We start from the raw sequence: 21,645 nt of genomic DNA on the forward strand, positions 1-21,645 counted from the left end.
TCCTGATAACCTGTGCTCTTAACTCTCAGTGTTTGATCATTGTAGTTATTTCATATTACTGAAACCATACAGTATTTTTTTTTCTTTGTTTCTAGCTAATTTTGCTCAACATAGTGCCCTCAAGTTTCATCCATCTTGTTGCATGTGTCATGGCCTATTCTGTCTTATATTACAATATTCCATCATTATGTATATACCATAGTTTGTTTAGCCACTTGTCTCTTGAGGGATATTTGGGCTGTTTCCACCCCTTGGCTATCATGAATAAAGCTGCTATCAACATCTGTGTGCAAATGGCCATTCATGTCCCAACTTTCTGTTCCTCTAAATATATACCTCGTAATGACATTACTAGGTAATGACATTAGTGACACCTTACAATATTAGTCCCTTTGTTTCTGGTTTGATTCATTCAACATAATATCCTCACGGTTCATTCACTTCGTTGCATGTCTTACATCTTCATTCCTTCCTGCAGTCACTCAGTGTTCCATCATATGTATATTCCACAGTTTGCCCTTCTGTTCATCAGTTGATGTACCTTAGGCCACCTCTATCCATTGCAAATCATGAATAATGCTGCCATAAATACCACAGTGCAAATATCTATTCATATTCCTGCTTTCAGTTCTTCTGAGTATCTACCTAATAACGAGGTTGCGGTATCAAAAGGCAGCCCTGTACTTAGCCTCCTGTGGAACCACCACACTACTCTCCAAAGGGGCTGTACCATTCTACTCTCCTTTCTGGATCATACAGTAATTCTATACTTAACTTCCTGAGGAACCACCAAACTCCCTTCTAGAGCAGTTGCACCATTCTACATCCCCACCCACATAGAATAAGTGGACCTCTTTCTCCACATCCTCTCCAGCACTTGTAGCTTTCTGGCTTTTTTTTTTTTTTTTTTAATAATGACCATTCTGGTAGGTGTGAGATATTATCTCATTGTGGTTTTGATTTGCATTTCCCTAATAGCTAATGAAGTTGAGTATCTTTTCATATATTTTTGAGCCATTTGTATTTCCTTTTTGGGAAAGTATCTATCCATGTCTTTTGCCAAGTTTTCAATTGGATTGTCTATATGTTGTTGTGTAGGATTGCTTTACAGATTCTGGATATTAAACCCTTATCTGAATATTTGGTTTTCAAATATTGTCTTCCATTGTATAGGCTGCCTTTTTACTTTTCTGACAAAGTCCTTCAATGCACAAAATGTTCAATTTTGAGGAGATCCCATTTATCTATTTCTTCTTTCAATGCTCACACTTTGGGTACAATGTCTAGGAAGCCGCTGCCTGCCAGAAGATACTTAGGTTGTTTCCCTTCATTTTCTTCTTAAATTTTATGGTCTTAGCTCTAATGTTTAGATCTCTGATCCATTTTGAGTTCATTTTTGTATAAGATGTGAGATATGGATTCTCTTTCATTCTTTTGGATATGGATATCTAGTTTTCCAAGCACCATTTGTTGAAGAGGCTGTTCTCTCCCAGTTAAGTCTACTTGACTGCCTTATCAAAGAACAGTTGCCTGTAGATGAGAGAGACAATTTCTGAACTCTGAATTTAATTCCATTGTTTGGTATATCTATTTTTATGTCAGTACCATGCTGTTTTTAAAATATTTTTATTGAGAAATCTTCACACACAGTCCATACACAGTATACAATCAGTGGCTCACAGTATCATCATTTAGTGGTGTATTCATCACCATGTTCATTTTTATAACATTTGCATCACTCCAGAAAAAGAAATAAAAAGAAAAAAGATAAACTCATACATCCCTTACCCCTCCCTCCCTTACCACAAATATTTCAATCCACCCAATTTTTTTACCCTTTATCCAGCTTACTATTTATTTATTTTTATCTTTATTTTTACTCACCTGTCCATACCCTAAATAAAAGGAGCATCAGACACAAGGTTTTCACAATCACATGGTAACGTTGTAAAAGCTATATTGTTATACAATCATCTTCAAAAATCAAGGCTACTGAAATGCAGCTCAACAGTTTCACATACTTCCCTACAGCAACTCTGATATTCCATAAGCTAAATAGGGATATCTATATAATGCATGATAATAACCTCCAGAATAAGCTCTTGACTCAGAAATCTCTCAGCCACTGAAACTTTATTTTGTCTCATTTCTCTCTCCCCACTTTTGGTCAAGAAGGTTTTCTCAATTCCATGATGCCAGATCCCAGCTCATCCCAGGAGTCCTGTCCACATTGCTAGGGAGATTTATACCCCTAGGAGTCATATCCCATGTAGGAGGGAGGGCAGTGAGTTCACCTGCCAAGTTGGCTTAGAGAGAAAGAGACCACCTCTGAGCAACAAAAGAGGTTCTCTGTGGGTGACTCTTAGGCATAATTCTAAGTAGGCTTAGTTTCTCCTTGGCAGGAATAAGTTTCATAGGGGTGAACCCCAAGACCAAGGGCTCAACCTTTTCAGTTTGTTGTCCCACTGCTTGTGAGAATATCTTAAATTCCTCAGATGAGAAAGTGGATTGTTTCCTCTTTTCTCTCCAGTTGTGTAAGGGGACTTAGCAAATAATTTTTTATTCTCTGACCAGATTACTCTGGGATATATCACAGCAGCACAATAACCTGTACAAACCTGTAAGATCTCATGCCCTATTCAAGAGTCCATGTACTTATGGTATTGAACTAAACTGATCATACAAGTTAAATTATGTAATGCACTACCCAAAATATAAATTTTGCAGCAAATGAACTTCTCTCCCTTTGGTCTCACACAGAAGTTTAAGTTTTAAAATATGGACCACATCATCCTTTACCCTGTATGCTGATTTACCTTAGTCCAAATCAGCTTCATTCAATCTCTAGTTGAAGTCTGATCATGGGTTCTGTTTTGTAATCCATTCTTCCAGTCTGTGTCTTTTGACTGGGGATTTTAATCCATTAACATTTAATGTCATTACTGTAAAAGCATTACTTTCTGCTACCATTTTGTCCTTTGGATTTTATATGTCATATCTTATTTTTTTTCTCTCTTTTTACCCTTACTGATAATCTTCATTTCTACACTCGTCTCCAAACCTCTCTCCTGTATTTTCCTGTTTGGGTGTAGTGCTCCCCTTAGAGCAAGTATCTTGCTCACAAACTGTCTCTATGTCTGCTTGTGTGTAAATATTTTAAAAGCTCCCTCATTTTTGAAGGACAGTTTTGCTGGATATTGAATTTTTGGTTGGCAGTTTTTCTCTTTCATTGTATTAAATATATCATACCACTACCTTCTCACCTCCATGGTTTCTGTTGAGAGATTTCACTCAGTGAAATCAGAGATAGTCTTAGCGAGTTTCCCTGGTATGTGATGGATCTCTTTTCTCTTGCTGCTTCCAGAATTCTCTCTTTGTCTTTGATATTTGACAGTTTGATTTGTAAGTATTGAGAGTGGTTCTATTTGGATCTATTCTGTTTGGGGTGTGCTGTGGTTCTTGGGTCTGTAATTTTGTGTCTTTCATAAGAGTTGGGAAATTTTCAGTGATTATTTCCTCCATTATTCTTTCTGCCCCTTTTCCCTTCTCTTCTCTTTCTGGGGGACCCATAATATATGCATTCATGTATTTCATGTTGTCATTCAATTTCCCTAAGACCCTGCTCGTATTTTTCCATTCTTTTCCCTATCTGTTCTTTTGTGTGTAGGATTTCAGATAGTCTTTCCTCTAGTCCACTCATCATTTCTTCTGCTTCTTCAGATATGCTGTTGTATGTCTCCATTGTGTTTTCCATATCTTCTATTGTGCCTTTCATTCCCATTAGTTCTGCCATTTGTTTTTTCAAGCTTTTAAGTTCTTCTGTGTGGTTACCCAGTGTCTTCTTTATATCCTTCATCTCTGCCACATTTTCCTTCAACTTGTTACATTGATTTAGAAGATTTGTTTGAACACTGTTAGAGACTTGTTTCTCCTCCTGTGTCTCATTTGAAGTGTTTGTTCATTTGACTGGGCCATATCTTTGTGAATTCTAGTATTTTTTGCTGGTGTCTACACATCTGATTAGTTTATTACGGAGGTCATTTTCTCTATTTTAGAATTTTCTTCTTGGTTGGCTTTGTTCTCTTTCTGCTCCTTGACTTTCAGTTCAAGTTATTCTAGGCCTCTGGGATAACTTCTGTTAAAATGATCAGACTTTTTCAGCTCTTGTTTTTTTGGTTCTTTCCCTGCCTATATGGAAGGCTTTTTGAGGAATGTCCCCCTAGATAGGATCAACTCCAATCATGTTTTCTCAGACACGGGAGGCTCCATACTCATGAAGAGGCTAATTAGCATCAAGTTTCCCTTGGGGTGAGACCCTGCACTACACTGGTGTTGTTGATTCTTTGCTTTTCCTATCCTGCCCAGCAAATGGTGATTGTCAGCCCACTGCTTTCCTCTGGCATAAAGTGGTATTTAATTCTCAGAAGACCACATCCCTGCCAGGGATGTGGTTGAGACACAGGCTGAGGCAGAAAGTGGGCTTAAACTGTTTCTATTTGACAGCTCCTGGGGTCTGAATTCTTTAAATAATAGATACTGCCTATGCTGAGCCTTGCCAGACCCACCTCACCCCCACTCTTGTTTGGGGAGGTAGGAGTTGTTCTTCGGTCCCTTCTCTGCAGGGTAGAAAATTGACAGTTTCTCAAACAGCCTCCTTTTCTTCACCCCTACCCATACTGGGACGTGTTTGAGACAGACTGGGTTGCTGCCTCCTTTTTGTAGGTTTAAAACTTCTATCCCAGTCCCTGGGGTCTGCATTCTGTGAAAGAGAGCTGCCACTTGTTCTGGCCCTGCTCCTTCATTCTCTTGGGAAACACATGCCTTTTAGTGAATTACCTCCTTCAAAATAGTTACCTTGTCTGTCAGACATACCTTAATTCTGCCCTTGCTTGGGGCATTGCTGAAAGTTGAAAATGCCTGGGCTTTCTTTAATAGGCTGCTGGAAGGAAAAAAAAATCCTTTTCAGAGCTTGTCCCTTACCCCTGGATTTGCCAATCAAGAGCTGGAGTTGTTACCCAGCTCTGCGTGCTCCTTTTCTTGGGGCACAGCCCTTTTCCGGTATTCTGAGCTCAGTCAACTCCAAAAGACTCTGTTTTTTTGTTTTGTTTTGGTCAGCCCTGCCTCTCCTCTGCCTGAGAGAAAACTCCATGTTTCTTTTGTATATTTATCTTTGCTAAGAGCTTATATTCAGCAGTCTGAATTTGTTAATCAAATCTGCAGTTGAAGCTTGGGTGAGCTCTCTGTCCCATGCTTCTAGTAGAGAGTACTTCTTTTTCCACGATGAGAGACTCCAAAACAGCCTGCTGTGCCAGTGGGGGAGAGGTGCCAGCCTTTAGAGTATGGGGGACTTTACATACAGTTCTGTTCTGTGATCTTGACTCTTCCACCCAGTACAAGCTGGTTTACAATGTGTGTCTGGTCACAGAAATCCCACAAACAGTTGTTCCAGACAGTTCCTGGTTGTTTACTAGCTGCCATGGAGAACAAACTAAATTCCACACCCCCCTGTACTGCTGTCTTCCCTAAAGAAAACAAAAGGAAAGAAATAATGAAGATTAGAGCAGAAATAAATGGAACTGAGAATATGAAAACAATAGAGAAAAACCAACAAAACCAGAGGTGGTTCTTTGAGAAAATCAATAAAATTGATATATCCTTAGCTAGGCTGACAAAAATAACAAATAAATAAATAAAGAGAGGATTCAAATAAATAAAATCAGAAATGGAAGAGGGAACATAACTACTGACCCTGCAGAAATAAAGGAGGTAATGAGAGGATACTATGAGCAACATATGCTAATAAACTAGACAACGTAGATGAAATAGACAACTTCCAAGAAAGGCATGAACATCAAACGTTGACTCAAGAAGAAATAGATGATTTTCACAAAGCAAACAAAAGTAAAGAGATTGAATCAGTCATCATCAAGAAGCTCCCAAAAATGAAAACTCCAGAACCAGATGGCTTCACATGTGAATTCCTCCAAGAATTCAAGAAAGAATTAGTTCCAATCCTGCTGAAACTCTTCAAAAAAACTGAAGAGGAGGAAAAGCTATGAAGTCAATATCTTGGCCTGTCCCTCTCTATATACTCCCCACTCCCTTTTTAAAAACACAAATGCAGTACAGTTATCACTACCATATCATAAAAAATATTAACATCAGGTTCTTAATATCAAATATCTGGTATTCAAATTCTCTAGATTGTCTCCTAAATTTGCCACAGTTGGTTTGTTTGAATCTGTTTCCCAATACTATGCACACATTGCATTTGCTTAAGATGTTTCCTAAATCTCTTTTAACCAAAAGATTCCTCCCTTAATTTTATCTTGTACTTTATTATTTGTGGTTGGGTTATTTGTTCAGAAAAATTTGAATTTTTCTGAATACATCTGCATCATGTTGTTTAAGCTGTTCCTTCATCCTCTGTATTATATGTAAACTGGTAGAAAAATCTAGAGACTTATTCCGATTCAAGTTTAGTTTTTTTGGCAAATACTTGATAAGTAGGGTTGGGTATTTCCTACCACATCACATCTGGTGGCACATGGTATCTGGCTATTTCCTTTCCAACCTCTTCCCCTCATCATGGAAGGGCAGAAGTGAGCAGAAACAGGAGCGTGGAAGCCATCATACCCTGGGTCAGATTGGGGAAGTTGGGCAAAGAAAACATTTTTGGCAAAACATTTAATGATTCTGGGTCAAATCTATTAACTTTTTTACTGGTCTCCTGTTTTGTTGGAGGGTGTCAAAATGGTAAGGAAAAGACGTAGTTTTGAAGAATTATCAAATTTGTCAAGTACAGTTGGAAGCCCTCACATGGTGAACTTATGAGCACTCCCTTTAAAGGTATTTCAGAGGTAATAGAAATGTGTATAATTCTATTCTATATTTGGAGCTCTTACTGGTAGGAGTGATTATTTAAGCTGGGAAAAAGCTTGGGTCGCTCAGAGAGTTGAGAGTCAGCAGGAAGAGATGTTAAAGATGTAATTCGTACCTGGATTCTCAAAAGCAGCTAAGAACTAAATGGAAAAATTGGAGACATGACACTAGAATCACAAAAGTGGTCTGTTAGCAATACATAATTATGAAAGTAGAGATTAAGAGTGTTAAGTCAGTATTAAAGCATAGCTCTTAAGAATTCTCTCCATTCTTTTCAGGTTTTTTTTTTTTTTAAATCTAGGGATATTTTAGCATTTGTAAGAAGAAAAACAAATTAATTAAAAGATGGACTGTTTATCTATATAAAAAATTTTGCCATTTCTTATAATCCATGATTTTTGTACCTTTGGATGTTACAAACTATTTTGTACATAATAGGACATGGGCAAGATAAATAAATAAATAAACAAACAGCTAAACAAAAAGAAAAAACAAGAAAAAAAAAGTTTTAAAAAAAAGGACATGGACAAAACTGGACCTAGGGCAAAGAGCAAGAAGTTCTGGGTAAAAGGAAGATCTCCCTATCCTCTGTTTTTTCTTTATTACTCTAATGAGGTATATTTTGCATATCATATAATTTACCCGTTTCAAATATGTAATTCAATGATTATTTTAAAGTAAATTTACTAAGTTTTGAAATCATCACCATAAATCAGTTTTAGAATATTTTTATCACCATAATAAAAGCCCTCATGCCTATTTACAGTTAGTCCCCATTCCTACCCTTGATCCCAGGCAACCCATAGTCTACTTTCTGTCTCAATAAATTTTCACTTTATAGACATTTCTTAGAAATGGAATCCTAAATATATAGTCTCTTGTCTATCTTCTTTCATTTAGCATAATATTTTACAAGTTCATCCATGTGTTAGTATGTACAATACTTCATTCCTTTTTATTGGTAAATAGTATTCTGTTTTGTGGATATTCCACATTTGTTTGTCCACTCATCAGTAGATAGACATTTAGGTTAGCTCCAGTTTTGGATTATTGTGAATAATGCTGCTAAAATCTTTTGTGTGCAAGTCTTTTCATTTATCTTGGGTAGACTACTAGGAGTGGAATTGTTGAATTATATGGTAAATTTTGTTAAATGCTTTAAGAAATGGCTGTTTTCCAAAATGGCTGCACCAGAATGTGTAAGGTTATCTCCACATCCTCCTGGCCCTACCTCCTAATGACTGTGCAACCTTGGGCAAACTTCAGTTTCCTCTTTAAGGAAACAGGTGGGATGGGGAGCTAACATTTACCAGGTGCCACTCCATGCTTACATTGTGATAGGGGCACCTGCCTTGTCTCATTTCATTCTCTTTTTTTTCACTAATTAGAAATGTAATATTTTAGTAATGTCAGTTTCTCTAAAATGTCTACAGATTGAAGACAATCTCAATAAAAATTCACGGTATGCATAAAATTCATCAATCTGAATTTTAAATGTACAGGGAATTTAAAAATGTGTAGGCTAAACTCTGTGAGGAAAATCAGTACCCTCCTAGCCACGTGGGACATGACATTCAGGGGTGAAAATCTCCCTGACAACATGGACATGACTCCCAGGGATGAGTCTGACCCTGGTACTGAGGGATCGACAATGCCTACTTGACCAAAAGAGGAAAAAGAAGTGTAACAAAGTAAGGCATCAGTAGCTAAGAGAGTTCAGATAGACTTGAGAGGTTATTCTGGAGGCTACTCTTATACAAACTTCATCTAAATATTGCTAATTGCCTTGGTCTGCCAAACCCCAACTAACATCATTCCTGTTAACTCTTAAGAACATCTAGGGCTCTGATTGAGACTCTATAAAAGTTTTGTGCACTAAGTTTACTTTCTTGAAACATAAAACCTCCAGAGGGTTCCTAGGCCAGGTAAACCCTGAAACCCAGAGGGGCCGGCCTCTCCAAGACTATCAACTAATTATATATCCCTATCCTTTATTGTTGACACCCCTCCTCAATATGAAAAAATTGGAATGGGCAACTTTAAAAAAGATGTAGGCTAATATTAACCAATGAAAAAGTTCTTTCTTTATTAGAGAAGTTGTGAGTTTATTGAACAATCATGCATAAAATACAGGAATCCCATTTACCACACCACCACCAACACATTGCATTGGATGTCTCACTTCATTCTTATCCCTTGAAATGTAGCTGTAGTTTTCTACATATCTGATTAATTGACTGAGGTTTAGAGAAATTAAGTAAATCACTCATCATTGTAATGCAGGATTGTTGTGAATACTGAATTGTATTAAATAACATATATGAACATGCCTAGCACGGGGCTGAACACATGGAAGTTGGTGAATGAAAACATTATTTCCCTTCTTCCCATCACCCACATCTCAGAGTCCTAACAACAAGGCCTGACCTACCCTGATCAATCCTATCACTTTTTTTGGTGATTTCCCTACTATGAGATTGCCAAGCCTTGGAGAAACTAAAAAGGATAACAGAACTTACCCTTCCCCTTCTGTAGTGGCAGAAATATGGAGCCAATTCCTAACACAAGTAGCATATTCTTTGTTGCATAGATTAACAAAAACAATCTAGTTCAGGATGTGGTTCTCTCTGTTAAGGGTTACTTTTTATTCTTGTCTCTTTTTTGGTTTTCTAGCTGTTCTCTGGGAATAAAATTCTCAAGGATGGTAATTACCACTACAGATTCAAGAGGGGGGAGTTATGAAAAAAATTTAGATTACTGTACTTGTCAGGGTACTCCAGAAAAGAACAGAACTGACAGGATATTTATTATAGGAATTGGCTTGCATGGCCATGGGGATTAGCAAGTATGAATTCCTGAGGGCAGGCCACAAGATGGGAACTTGACGGTGGCATTGAATTTCCCAGTTGAAACTACATGTTGAGAATTCTGATGAATGTTTCTATGAATTCTTCATGAGAAGCTGGCTGGCTGAAGTAGAGATAGAAATTCTTTCTGATGGCTAACATCTTCAGTTCTCCCTTCAAGGACTTCCAACTGATTGGATAAGGAAATCTCTCATTGCTGGAGGCAGTCTCCTCTGTTGATTGTAGATGTAATCACTACAGATGCAGTTAACTGACTAATGATTTAAATCCAGAGTACCCTCATGGTATCAGTCCAGTGCTTGCCTGATCAAACAACTGAACACCAAAACCTAGCCAAGTTGACACAAGAAATTAACCATCACAGTTGCCAAGAAGTGAGTTGATTTGGATTGATTTGAAATGGACCTATATCAAGTGGTTTGAAGAGTACATAAGTGGCAAAAAAAAACCCCAAAAAAAACAAAGAGATAACAGCGCCAAAGATAGGAAAATAAGTATGGGAGAAAAAGGCTCAATGAATATTTAGTCAAATTCAAGGGTTTTTAGATGAAATATTATACAACATAAAGTTTGAAAAATAAGGAACTTGTTTTAGTAACGTAGTTACTTTATTACTATAGCAATGTAGATACTTGTAATAACTTTCTACTTGATACTTTGAGAAAATTCACAGTTTTGACACCTGATCGAACGGTATTTAAGTTAGTGTCCGATATTTAGAATTTAAGAACTTTGCTATCTGAATTTGCAGATTTTTTTCCTTATTGCCTTAATCTTAAACTGGCTTATGAAACCTACCGTGCAAACATAGGTGTTACAAGATTATATAGACACTTTATTTAAATATGCCTATGGTTAAGCTAACTAAGGTATATATTTTTTGGCGGTTCTAAGTGTATTATATGTTTTCTTAAATAAAAATATTTAAAAATAAATAAAATCAATGATATATTAAAAAAATAAGTAAATTGTCATTCGCTGTGTCTTTTTAGGGAGAGCCTGGTGTCAGAGGCCCTCCAGGCCCCTCTGGGCCTCGAGGAATAGGAACCCAAGGGCCAAAGGTGAGTCTTCAGGTCTGTGCTCTGTGGAAGGGTCAGATCCCATTAAGTGACAGAAAGTCAACATGAGCATCACAATTAGTGTTAATTTTGATGTTGACTTATTTTTCCTTGATTGTGGTAAAAAGCCCAATTTTGTCATATCATGTGAACCTTTAATAAAATAGAAAATTTATGAAGTTTGTGAAGCCATCAATTTCTCTAAAATAAATTAGAAAATTGTTGCCTGTTTTAAAAGTAGTTGCAAAGTGCCCAAAATATTACCAGGTTTCTCAGAGACTGCCATCATTAAGAAGCACATCTTCACTTTAGCCAGAGCCCCATATAATATTTCTTATCTACTCTGTGAGGGCCTCAGTGAAGGGTCTAGTTTTATTGTTCCCATAGAAGGTAGGAGGAATTTCCTTTGTCCCCCACTGCTCTCATTTCTATTTCCTCTCCTTTTACTGTGTTCAATTTGATGATTATTTATCCTTTTATTTTTTAATCCAGTGTTTCTCATTAAGGGCAATTTTGCCCTCCCCTCTCTGGAGACATTTTTGGGTATCACTATTGGGAAAGTGAGGTAGGGGACAGGGATGCTGCTAAACATGGCATGACCTACAGGACAGCCTCTGATAACAAAGAATTATACAACTCACAATGTCAATAGTGCTGAGATAGAGAAACCCTGTTTTTACTGTTAGTTCACTTGTTTGACAAGTGTTTCTTTGGTTTCTTTGAAAAGTAAGGTAAGGAAGTATCAGACATGTCCAAAGGAAAAGCAGGTGTCATTGACTCAGCCATCACAAGTTCCAAACCCATGTCGGTTTATTTGCACACAAAGGTATAGAAATGAATTAGTATCACATTTCAGAGAGGAAAGGGAAAAAGGCTTAAAGATTTTACTGAAGACTTTACAATTACCAGTATTTGCAGTTTATCCTTTTTGTTTTTGTTTTTTGGTCTATCAACTCCATTTTGGCAGTAGGCTATTTTTAACCTTATAGATCACTTTATATGAATGGATATCCCCCAAAATGATAGTAGTAGTTATCACTGGATGATGGGAAGATGGGTATATTTACTGACACCTTCATTTCTATTTTTTTTTCTAGTGAGCAGGTGTTCTACTTATAGTCAGAAAAGATAAAGTTTTTTTCCATACTGGAAAGAAAAACACTGACATACAGTAACTTATGTTAACCCAGCATTGTTCAAAGCTTGTTCCATCGAATTTTAATTTGGTTAATGAAGGTGAAAACCCTCCCCTCCAAGGGGCTTTCCTGTTGCCACTCCTGTGTGAATATAGGCTTGGGCAGGGGTCATGGTTTTGTTCTATACAAAATCTGACGGACTGTGAATACTCATGTTTTAATTGTTTAGTGACTTTTATGCTCTTGGTGACTAAACTCAAATATGTCTTTTCCTGTATCGGTGTTGCTAATGATTTTTAATGAATATCAGAGTTTTCTTGTTGCTTCCATGAGCTGCTACAGGTATCAGCTTGGGAGTGGTCACAGAAGACAGATTCTCCATGACCTAACCGTATTTCACCCCCTTTTCCTTCCCTGGTTCTTTTCCCCACCCCTATCTTGTTCCTGCTGCTGCTTTTGGCTCCTTACAGGTGAGAGGCTCTGGAAAAGGCTTTTGAGTGTTCAGCCATCTGTCCACACATTTATGCTCCAACTGGAAAGTTAAAAGGGCAAGAGCCAGACCACTTCTGTCTTTTCTCTTTGTGCCAATCACTGCCCTTCCTTTGCTGTGTTGAACTTTGTGTAGAAGTTTTACATCAGGCTCTCTGCTGATGCTGTCTGCATGCCTCCTGCTCCCAAATCTCTGTCTGCTTCTGCACATACCCTGAATACTCTGAGCCTGTTTTCTATGGTTGTAGAGAGTGGGTGAACAAGTGAATATGTAGAACAGTTTTCCTTATGAAACACAGCTATCTAGTATTCATCTACAATCTGTATTATTCTAACAATATTCTGTAATTAAAAGCATAATATTTAAAATAAAAAAGTTTTTAATTTGGAAGCTTTTTGGTTAAAGTTAATTTCTTTATTGTGGGACTTCTTAGAGCTTTTAATCTATTAATGTGCATTAGGATTTCCAAGGGGAGGCAGACTGGAAAATAAACATTTTCCAATCTTATTTGACCACAGAAGTCAAAGGTTGTTATATAGTAAAGAACACATACTAGGAAATACTACATTAGCCTATTGCTTCATCTACAGATTTTCTGACAAATTCTAACCAGAACAGATCTACATCGATATCTACTAAATCTTTAAATGCAACTCCAGTGAATGCATACAATTTGCTATTTGATGCTATGCAGCCCTGTTCTTCCCTCACGGTTGGTGATAGGGTATCCAAAGCTGACAAGGTTCCTAGGCCTCCAGTTCTGCTTACATCAAGCAGCTCTGTTTTACCTCTTTATTTACATTTGGAATATATTTATGGTTTTGTCTGCAGAGGTTTGTTCTTGGCTTTAAAATGTTTGGAAAACACTGCTTCATTTAAAACATGATTAGCACATAGGGAATGTGGGTGAAGGTCCTATCAGACTGAAGTAGAAACAAAGCTGAGAGTAGTAATATTTAGGTTATTTCTTCCTAAATCCTCTTATGCATTCTTTTCAATTTCTCCCCATTTTCCAACAGGGTAACATTGGGCAGAAAGGTTTGCCTGGCCCTCCTGGACCCCCTGGCCATGGCTCTCAAGGAATTAAAGTAAGTGACATGAACATGCTAGAGTCATCTCTCAATTCACTTGGGTGATTATGAGAAGAGATTATGAATAATACTATTGTGAACTGGATTTAATGTAAGTTTAGCAGTTAAAAGTGCATCCAGTATTTAGAAACATCATCTAGAATTGTACAAATGATGTAAATACAATAGTTTCACTGACACTAGACATTACTTAAATTGCTTGATGAAAAATTTAGCTGTAACAATTATTCTTGCTGGTTTCTGAGCTGATTGGAGAATTTATGCCAAGCTGAATGTTCTCTCCATCTTACCCTCCTCATCGACATCTTTTTCCTTAGTCCAGGGCTTCTCAATCCTAGTTCACAATGAAGTCATCTGGGGAGCTTTTAAGTAATACTGATGCCTAGGCCCTACCCCAGAGGAGTGAAATCTGAATCTCTAGGGGTAAAACTTGGGTACTATAGTTTTAAAGGCTGCCCAGGTGATTCTCATGAACAGCCTGGGTGAGACCCACTGCCCTCCAGAGCCCAGAAGTCAGTGGACTGGAATTCACAACCATCTGCATTTGGCTTTATTTTTTGCTCAGCAGCAGCAAGGCTACCTAGCAAGATGGAACTCACAAGGTCTCCTGTGTCTTAGTAGAAAACATTTGGCATCAGAAGCCCATGCAATTTCAAGCAGTTCTCTTTTCTACTTTCAATAGGGTAATTTTTTTTTTTTTACTGACTCTCATTCTCTCTATTTTTTTGTTCTCAAATAAACTTTTACTGTTTTTACCATATTTATGCTTAGGAAAGGAGTAATTCAACCCTGGGTAATTAAGATTAACTCTAAAAAAACTGGAAACATTCAGAATAAACTCCTTTCCAAACAGCAGAATTTCTTCATGAGGAGACTGTAGCAGGATAAGATAGTAACTGTGAAATCCCATGTTGAAATTGAATTGCTTTCTCCTGTGGAGAAAAAGTGCACTTAGTCAAGAGCAAAACTCCTAGAATGTCTATTAAGGCATCCAGTCTGACACACCAAGTCTAGGGCTTCCATGCCAGGTCTTTTAAATTACAGTCATTCTTTTTTCTGGTTGGGTATTCAAGCAAAGACCAGATAGTTAACATGTTGCTGATAGTGTACAGGCACTGGAAAATACAGCAAAAACCTTTTTCCTTATAAATAACATCACTCATTAAATTCTCCAGTTAAAGGAGGGATGTACATAGTTTTGCATGAGTTTGCTTTAGCAGGATCACCAATCTTGTCACCAGTGTGAGCTCAATTCACATGTAGTATTAGTTTGGTCCCTTAACTTCTTTAATCTGGTACCAGTTTTCTGCCCTAAGTTGTCTGGGAAATACTTTCTTATTCAGGCAGAAACACCTTGCATTGCTTTTAATTAGTCCTCACCAGCTGTGACTTACCAGGTTTCCCACCCTTTCACATGCTCTCCATATTCAAACTCCATCCTGAGTGAAACTATGTTGTGAAGTCTCCCATCATAGGGAAAGAACCAAGATGAAAACTGCTAATCCTATCCAGATATGCGATAAACTCTTCCTCCACTTAGGGTTGTGGACTGATACAGCTTGGCAGTAAGCCTTGACCAAAGCTGACTCATAAAATCAATCTAGTATATAGCATGGCAGAAATCTTCCTTTAAGGACTCATTGCTCATTTTCATGTTCCATGAATGTCCTTTTGTTTTACTGCAAAAGGAAGGGAACTGAAATGTTGAGTTGACCATTTTCTTCTTGAGTTGATCAGTGAAATTTCATTTTTTACATTCATTTGTTGACTTATTACCCATTCCTTTTTTAAGTCATTTAAATCAGTTAAACTTGCCTCTGTTGGTCTGTCTGCTTAGTAGGTTTTGAGAGAAGCCCTTCTTGCTGTCAACCTTTAACACTGGGGTCATGTCTCCCTATGCCATCCCAACCATGAGGGAAATAAAGGCTTGTGCTGTAATTGCAGATTTGCTCCAGCATCCACCTAGCTTTGTTACTGGAATACTGGCTCTTCAGTTAGTCATTCATTCATTCATTCATTCAATTAACCAACCAATACTGATTGAGTACCATTTATGTGCTCATCACATAAGTTAGGTGCTAGGATAAAATGATAATTAAGAGAGATATGAAGTTAGTCCTTATGGAGTTTATAGGCTGTAAGACAATTCCATTATGAGCTCCAGAGATTGAAGGGGACAAAATAGAATAGGCGGGCCGCGGTGGCTCAGCGGGCAAAGTGCTTGCCTGCTATGCCGGAGGACCTCGGTTCGATTCCCGGCCCCAGCCCATGTAACAAAAAACGGAAAAACAAAATACAATAAAACAAGAAAATGTTTAAAGATGTTTCCCTTTCTTCCTTCCTTCCTTCCTTCTATCCTTCCTTCCTTCTCTCTGTCTTTCCTTTAAAAAAAAAAAAAAAAATAGAATAAAGCAGAGCTACAGAGATAGGCAGGGGTCTTGCAGGATCCCATAGGCCACTTGAGTTTGGTCCATAATCCTAAGAACAGTTAGAAGTCAGAGAAGTATGAAATAATCAGGGAGTTATTTAGAAAAGACTCACCCTGACTGCCAGCTGTAGTTGGAATGGGATGCCTATAAGGAAAGTGGGGAGATCCCCTTCCCATGCTCCAGTGTATTCTGATTCTCTATGTGAGAGAGTGTAGACTATAGGGAAACCCCTCCTTCTGCCTTCCCTAGAACCCTAGGAAAGGTCACCTGTCACTGCCGTGACAGCCCTGGTCCTTGACTACCCTGAGAATATGACAGGCTTGCCCTCCATGGCATTATGTCAGCCCCTTGCATTTATTCTTGGCCCCCTGTGGCCCAGCTGGCTCTGCACTAAAGAGGAACTCCAGCTCCTATAGAGACCTCAGTACTTTTTCCCAATCATAGATGTCTCTGGTTGGATGGATGAAAATGGGACTGAGGCTCCATGGTCCCAAAGTATCCTTCATCTTCCAAGGTCCTGGCTCCTGGATAAGTATAGGTCAGGGGGTTGTATGTCACTATCTTGTCTCATTGTGAGACTCCAGCATTGACCATCTCCTAGAAACAAATTCCAGAAATCTCCCAAGTTAAGTCAGGAGGGAGATGGTACAGGCTTGGTACTGAGGAATTCCATGATAGGCCAGCTAGCCCTCCTTGCCAGTTGGGCCATAATAAGTGGGCCATCCAGTGCAGTTAAAGAGCCAAGTATGAGGACAGATAGAAACGGCTTCTTCCCTCAGTCATCAGACCTACTCAGGATCCTGGCTAGTCTCTCTCTGTTTCCATCTTTGTTCAAGACAATTCCAGTGTCACTCTCTCTCTCTCATAGGTCCTTATATAAATAAGATTCCTGGTAGTCCTCTTTGATTTTCAAGAGTTTCTGAGGTAGATTTGCAGACCACCTACTGTAATTCTTGCTACACATGAAACCTTTATTCAATGAGAGTCAACTTCCATGCCACTGGCTACAGTTCTTCCTTTAGGACTGAACATGCCTGATCCAACCCTGGCTGAGGCTACCTTCCATGTAGTTAGACTATAGTCAAGGTTGGGCCAAGATTTCAGGCCTAGCCAGTTTATTAGTGTTTTTTAAAAAAATGGCCACAGTGACGTGCTGGAGGGAACCTGGAAAACACTATCCAACAAAATTTCTAATGGCTTTAAAGCTGTAAAATAGTAAAGATTACAGTGGCCCCATGGTGACAGAGTTAATAGATCAACCAGCAAGACCATCAGGGGCCTGGAAAGGAAGGAAAACTCAGTCTGGGTGCCCCTCTCCTCTATTTGCACTGTGACCTTAGTGGTGTAATGGGAAGAGAATGGTCTTTGATGCCACTTAGACCTTATGCTGAATCCTCACTCTGATTCTTTTTAGTGTGAAACCTTGGATAAATCATTTATCTTTGTTGAACCTCAACTTACTCATCTTTAAAATGGGGATAATAATGCTAATTTTTTAAGATGTGATGACGATAATATAATATAAAACGCCCAGTACTTAGTAATGGGTACTCAACCAGAGCTTTGGCTATGGAATCAACAGGTTTGAATCATGGCTTCTCCACTTCCTAGTATTGTATCTCTGTGCCAGTTTCCATACTTGAGTAGTGGTGATAACGATATTATTTCCTAAAATTGTTGTGAGAAATAAGTGCAATTAAATGAGATAGTGTGTGCAATGCATTCAAAATGTTTGTAGTTATTTACATTATTATGCCTTCTTATTTCCCTTCCCCTCTGCAAATTCCTTTTTCATTTTCCAGGAACGTTCTGGAATGCCAGAATTCTGACATTCAAGTGATTTAATGTTTTAAGACATAATATATTAGTTGCAGTAGTTAGTATAGGCCTGGCTACAGTTCTAAATAGACTCCAAAATGCATAACGGCTCAAACGCTATAGAGGTTTTTGCTCACGTAACAATTCAATGTGGGTGTTCCTGGTTGGTAAGCAATTTTCAGAGAACCTATCCTTTCATTTATGGCTCCTCTATCTCCTGGGCCTCTTTATCAGTAGGCAGAAAAGGAGACTGTGGAAGAGGCATATCTGCTTCTTAAAAGTGTTGGCCAGGAGATGACACATACTGCTTCTGCCCACATCATATTGGCAAAAACTGGTCACATGGTTATACTTAATTGCAAAAGAGGCTGGGAAAGATCACCTGGCTGCATGCCCAGGAAGAAGAGGAGCCAGGGGATTGGTGAACAGCTGGAAATTACTGCCACAGATAATTTAATCTGTTTCTAGGAAAGATGGAAAATTTTTTATTATTATTCTGAAGTGTGTTGGTGCTTCCATAATTAATGTTGCTAGACTGGATCTTTGCCATTTTTGACTTAATTTGATTCTCAAAATCAAAACTCTCTATATAATATGTGAGCACTTTAGCCTTCATTGTGTCGCAACTGAAGAGATAGCATAAACAAGCATGGTCTCCATGGCAACTTCTAGATTGCCTGTTGCTGACCTGATATCTGAAGCATAGTCTCTCTCTCCTAAGTTTACAAGGACTGGGTTCGGCCCCATCATTTATTTTATCCCATCGTAAAAAGAAAACCTTAGAGCCTTAATATGTTCTTACTTTGTTTGAGCAGCATTAAGAGTACCAGTAGACTTAGAAATAGTCAGGTTGGGTACCAGCCAAATAACTGGAGGAGGCTTAGGGCTCTGTGGGGCCAGGAAAGGAACAAGGAATGCACACTCAAATCTATAACAAAGCCAGAGCCAGAGGGTGAGAGGTACTTGAAACCTTGTAGATAGCTGTCATTCAAGCTGGGGAGAGATAGAGCACCAGAGCAGGGGCACAGGGGGACAAAACTGGCATGAAGAGCCCAATTTCAGAAGTAAAAGGAGAGCCAGCAATTAGTCCTAGGGAGGGAATAAAGGGAGGGTTAATGTCATGGGAGTTACTTGGGGTCCCGGTAGCAAATGATACCTGCAAGGAGTGATGGTGGGTAGGTCAGTCCAATTGATAGGTTCTGGCGTGGGGGCTGCTGGAAAATGGTTTCTCTGATTTGAGAATCCAGGTAGAACTCAGAGCTTTACAGATTCTCATCTGTGTTTAATGTTAATGTCATTCATTAGATCAATTTATTTATTTTTGTTTAAATTGTGTCAAAATCACTGCTTCCATAAACTCCAAATATGCTTTTAAAATATCAGGTATTTTGGCACCTTTTGGTGCCACTTCAATAGAAAAGCTAAAGAATTAAAGAATGTCAGAATTCTGTAGTAGAAATCTCACATGGAGTCTGCCAGTCTTACGTTTGCTTCCTGCCTGTGACCTGATGGTTTTGAAAATGTTTCCAGAATCTTTTTGACTAGATTTGTGGTTACAGTATGCCTATTACAGCATGGAAAATTGCCATCCTTAAAGAAATGATTTATTCATTGAAATGTAATTGACTTTAAGGAGCAAAAAGAGTCCCATTATAAAAAGTCAGGGGTCAGTTTGAAATATGCTAACTTGTCTGTACCTGGATAGGGATAAAGAGTAAATTTAGAAAGTTTTATGTACCTATATTGCTTATGCTCAATTTAAAGAGAAAACTGATAGGATTTAACTTTATAAACTCATAATCATGCATATAATGGGGTAGTATTACAAGATAGCAATATATATCATACATTTTTAATATATGTTAACTTTCTGGTGTTTGAATTTTTAAGTTTTTTCCTATGTACATGGAAATATTTTGTGTTCAAGGAGCATAATATATACAACCTGTGCCAAAATGTTTAGAAAAAGGTAAATGGACAGACAGTCATACAGATAGAATGACACAGCAAATGGTAAAATTAGTGGATCTGGGTATTGGGGAGTATATTGACATTCTCAGTATGGATTTTGTATTATTTTTGCAACTGTCCTGTAAGTTTGAAATTATTTCAAAATTAAAAGTCTAAGGCAAAAATTTTTTTTTCTTCCCCTCTTGACCACAAACAAACAACAGCACAAAAATAGAAAGCTAAATGAATCTTGATAAGAGTACTGACTTGAGCTTGCACATGCCTGCAACACTAAATTGGAACAACGGGGTTAGTAGCGTGGCATAGATTTTGTGTGCACTCACACCAAAAACCATCTTTTAATTAACTTTTCTTCATTTTTCAAACAGCATAATAATTCCTCCCAATGAAAAGGAAGAATTGAAAACACATGAGAGGTTTAAATGTTTAAATAGATAGGTATTTTGGAACTACAGCTGCCAAATGTCTGTGGCAGGGGAAAGCTGGGACTGAAAGTGGGTCCTGGCCAACAAAGCCACAGTTTCAGACATTTTATGCACCCCCATACTTTCTGCCCTTTTATATTTTTAATCCGAATTAAAAACAATTGTATGGGTTAGAAACCAAAACCAAATGTGTTGAGCCCACAGTATTCTCTGTGCGTGTTGTACAGGTCAGGAACAGCTAGCATTTATTAACCGGCACTGACTCTGAGACTTGCTATTCTCACTTACTGGCTCACACTATCATTTACATCCTGGGTCAAGTGACTGCCATTCCTTCTAGCCAGGCGGGGAAAAGGATAATTTTTTTTTTCTTCCTCTATTTGAAACTGAAGATATGGCAAGAGATTTTCCTCTTTCAATCTTTCATTATTAAATTTCCCCTCTAAAATTACCCAAATCAGAATTGCAATGAAACTTCAGGCTCTCAAATTTATGAAGCTTGGATCCATCATTAGTTATCACCAGTTTATATTTATTTTTCTAATTATCATGAAAAAGACCTGTGTGTAATGGCCAATGACCATCATGGAAATTTGCTTAATTCTTACTGCATTCCTTCTGCTGCCAGTAACATAAAAGAAAAATAGAATTCTAAATAATGTTCTCCAAAGTAAATATTGTATCCTACTCCAAGGTTTACTATGGTTTCACCAATTCCAGAGAAAAATTCAAAGACAATGTTCAATGCTATATGCTGTTTTTTTTAAAGAATTTAAAATCTTTCCATAAGTTGGAAAAATTAATGAAAGGTTTCATTTGAGCAGTTACATACTAAAACTATTCACCCCATGTTATAATAGGACATAATTTATAACTATGGTAAGCCTGCTTTCAGTTTAAATTGGTCTAACTCTTTCTTTCCCTTTTGTCCCAACTTCATTCCTTCCTCCTACCTTCCTTCCTCCCACCTACCTACCCACTCCTGTTTATGTCTAATATATAAAGATACAAATACTATATGATTCCTCTTCATTTTTTAAATTTTTCTTTTTTTCTTACGCTTCATTTTTTAATGCAATTTTATTGAGATATAGTCATACACCAAATAATCCATCCAAGGTGTACAATCAGTGGCTCACACTATCATCATATTGTTGTGCATTCATCACCACAATCAATTTTAGGACATTTTCATTACTCCAAGAAAAAATAAAATAAAAAAGAATATTCAAAACACCCCATACCCTTTATCCCCTAGTATTGTTTATTTATTTATTTATTGTCTTTATTTTATTTTTCATCTGCCCGTACACTGGAAAATGGAGTGTCAGTCACAAGATTTTCATAATTACATAGTCACATGATAAAAGCTATATACTTATAAATCATATTTATATCCAGTCTACTATTTATATCCAGAATCCAGTCTACTAGATTACAGTTCAATAATTTCAGGTATTTCCTTCTAACTATAATTC

The 21,645-nt window shown here is 37.7% G+C and overlaps 1 protein-coding gene across 1 annotated transcript in view; it reads left to right on the forward strand.

Annotated features, from left to right (window-relative positions):
* COL28A1 (collagen type XXVIII alpha 1 chain) overlaps positions 1-21,645 on the forward strand; it is a 201,584-nt gene that overhangs the window by 123,943 nt on the left and 55,996 nt on the right. The window contains exons 26-27 of the mRNA XM_077123093.1: positions 10,742-10,810; positions 13,453-13,521. Of these exons, the coding sequence (XP_076979208.1) occupies positions 10,742-10,810; positions 13,453-13,521 (138 nt within the window). The remainder of the gene's footprint in view (positions 1-10,741; positions 10,811-13,452; positions 13,522-21,645) is intronic.

The sequence above is a fragment of the Tamandua tetradactyla genome, chromosome 1 (assembly GCF_023851605.1).
Source record: "Tamandua tetradactyla isolate mTamTet1 chromosome 1, mTamTet1.pri, whole genome shotgun sequence".
NCBI lineage: Eukaryota > Metazoa > Chordata > Mammalia > Pilosa > Myrmecophagidae > Tamandua > Tamandua tetradactyla.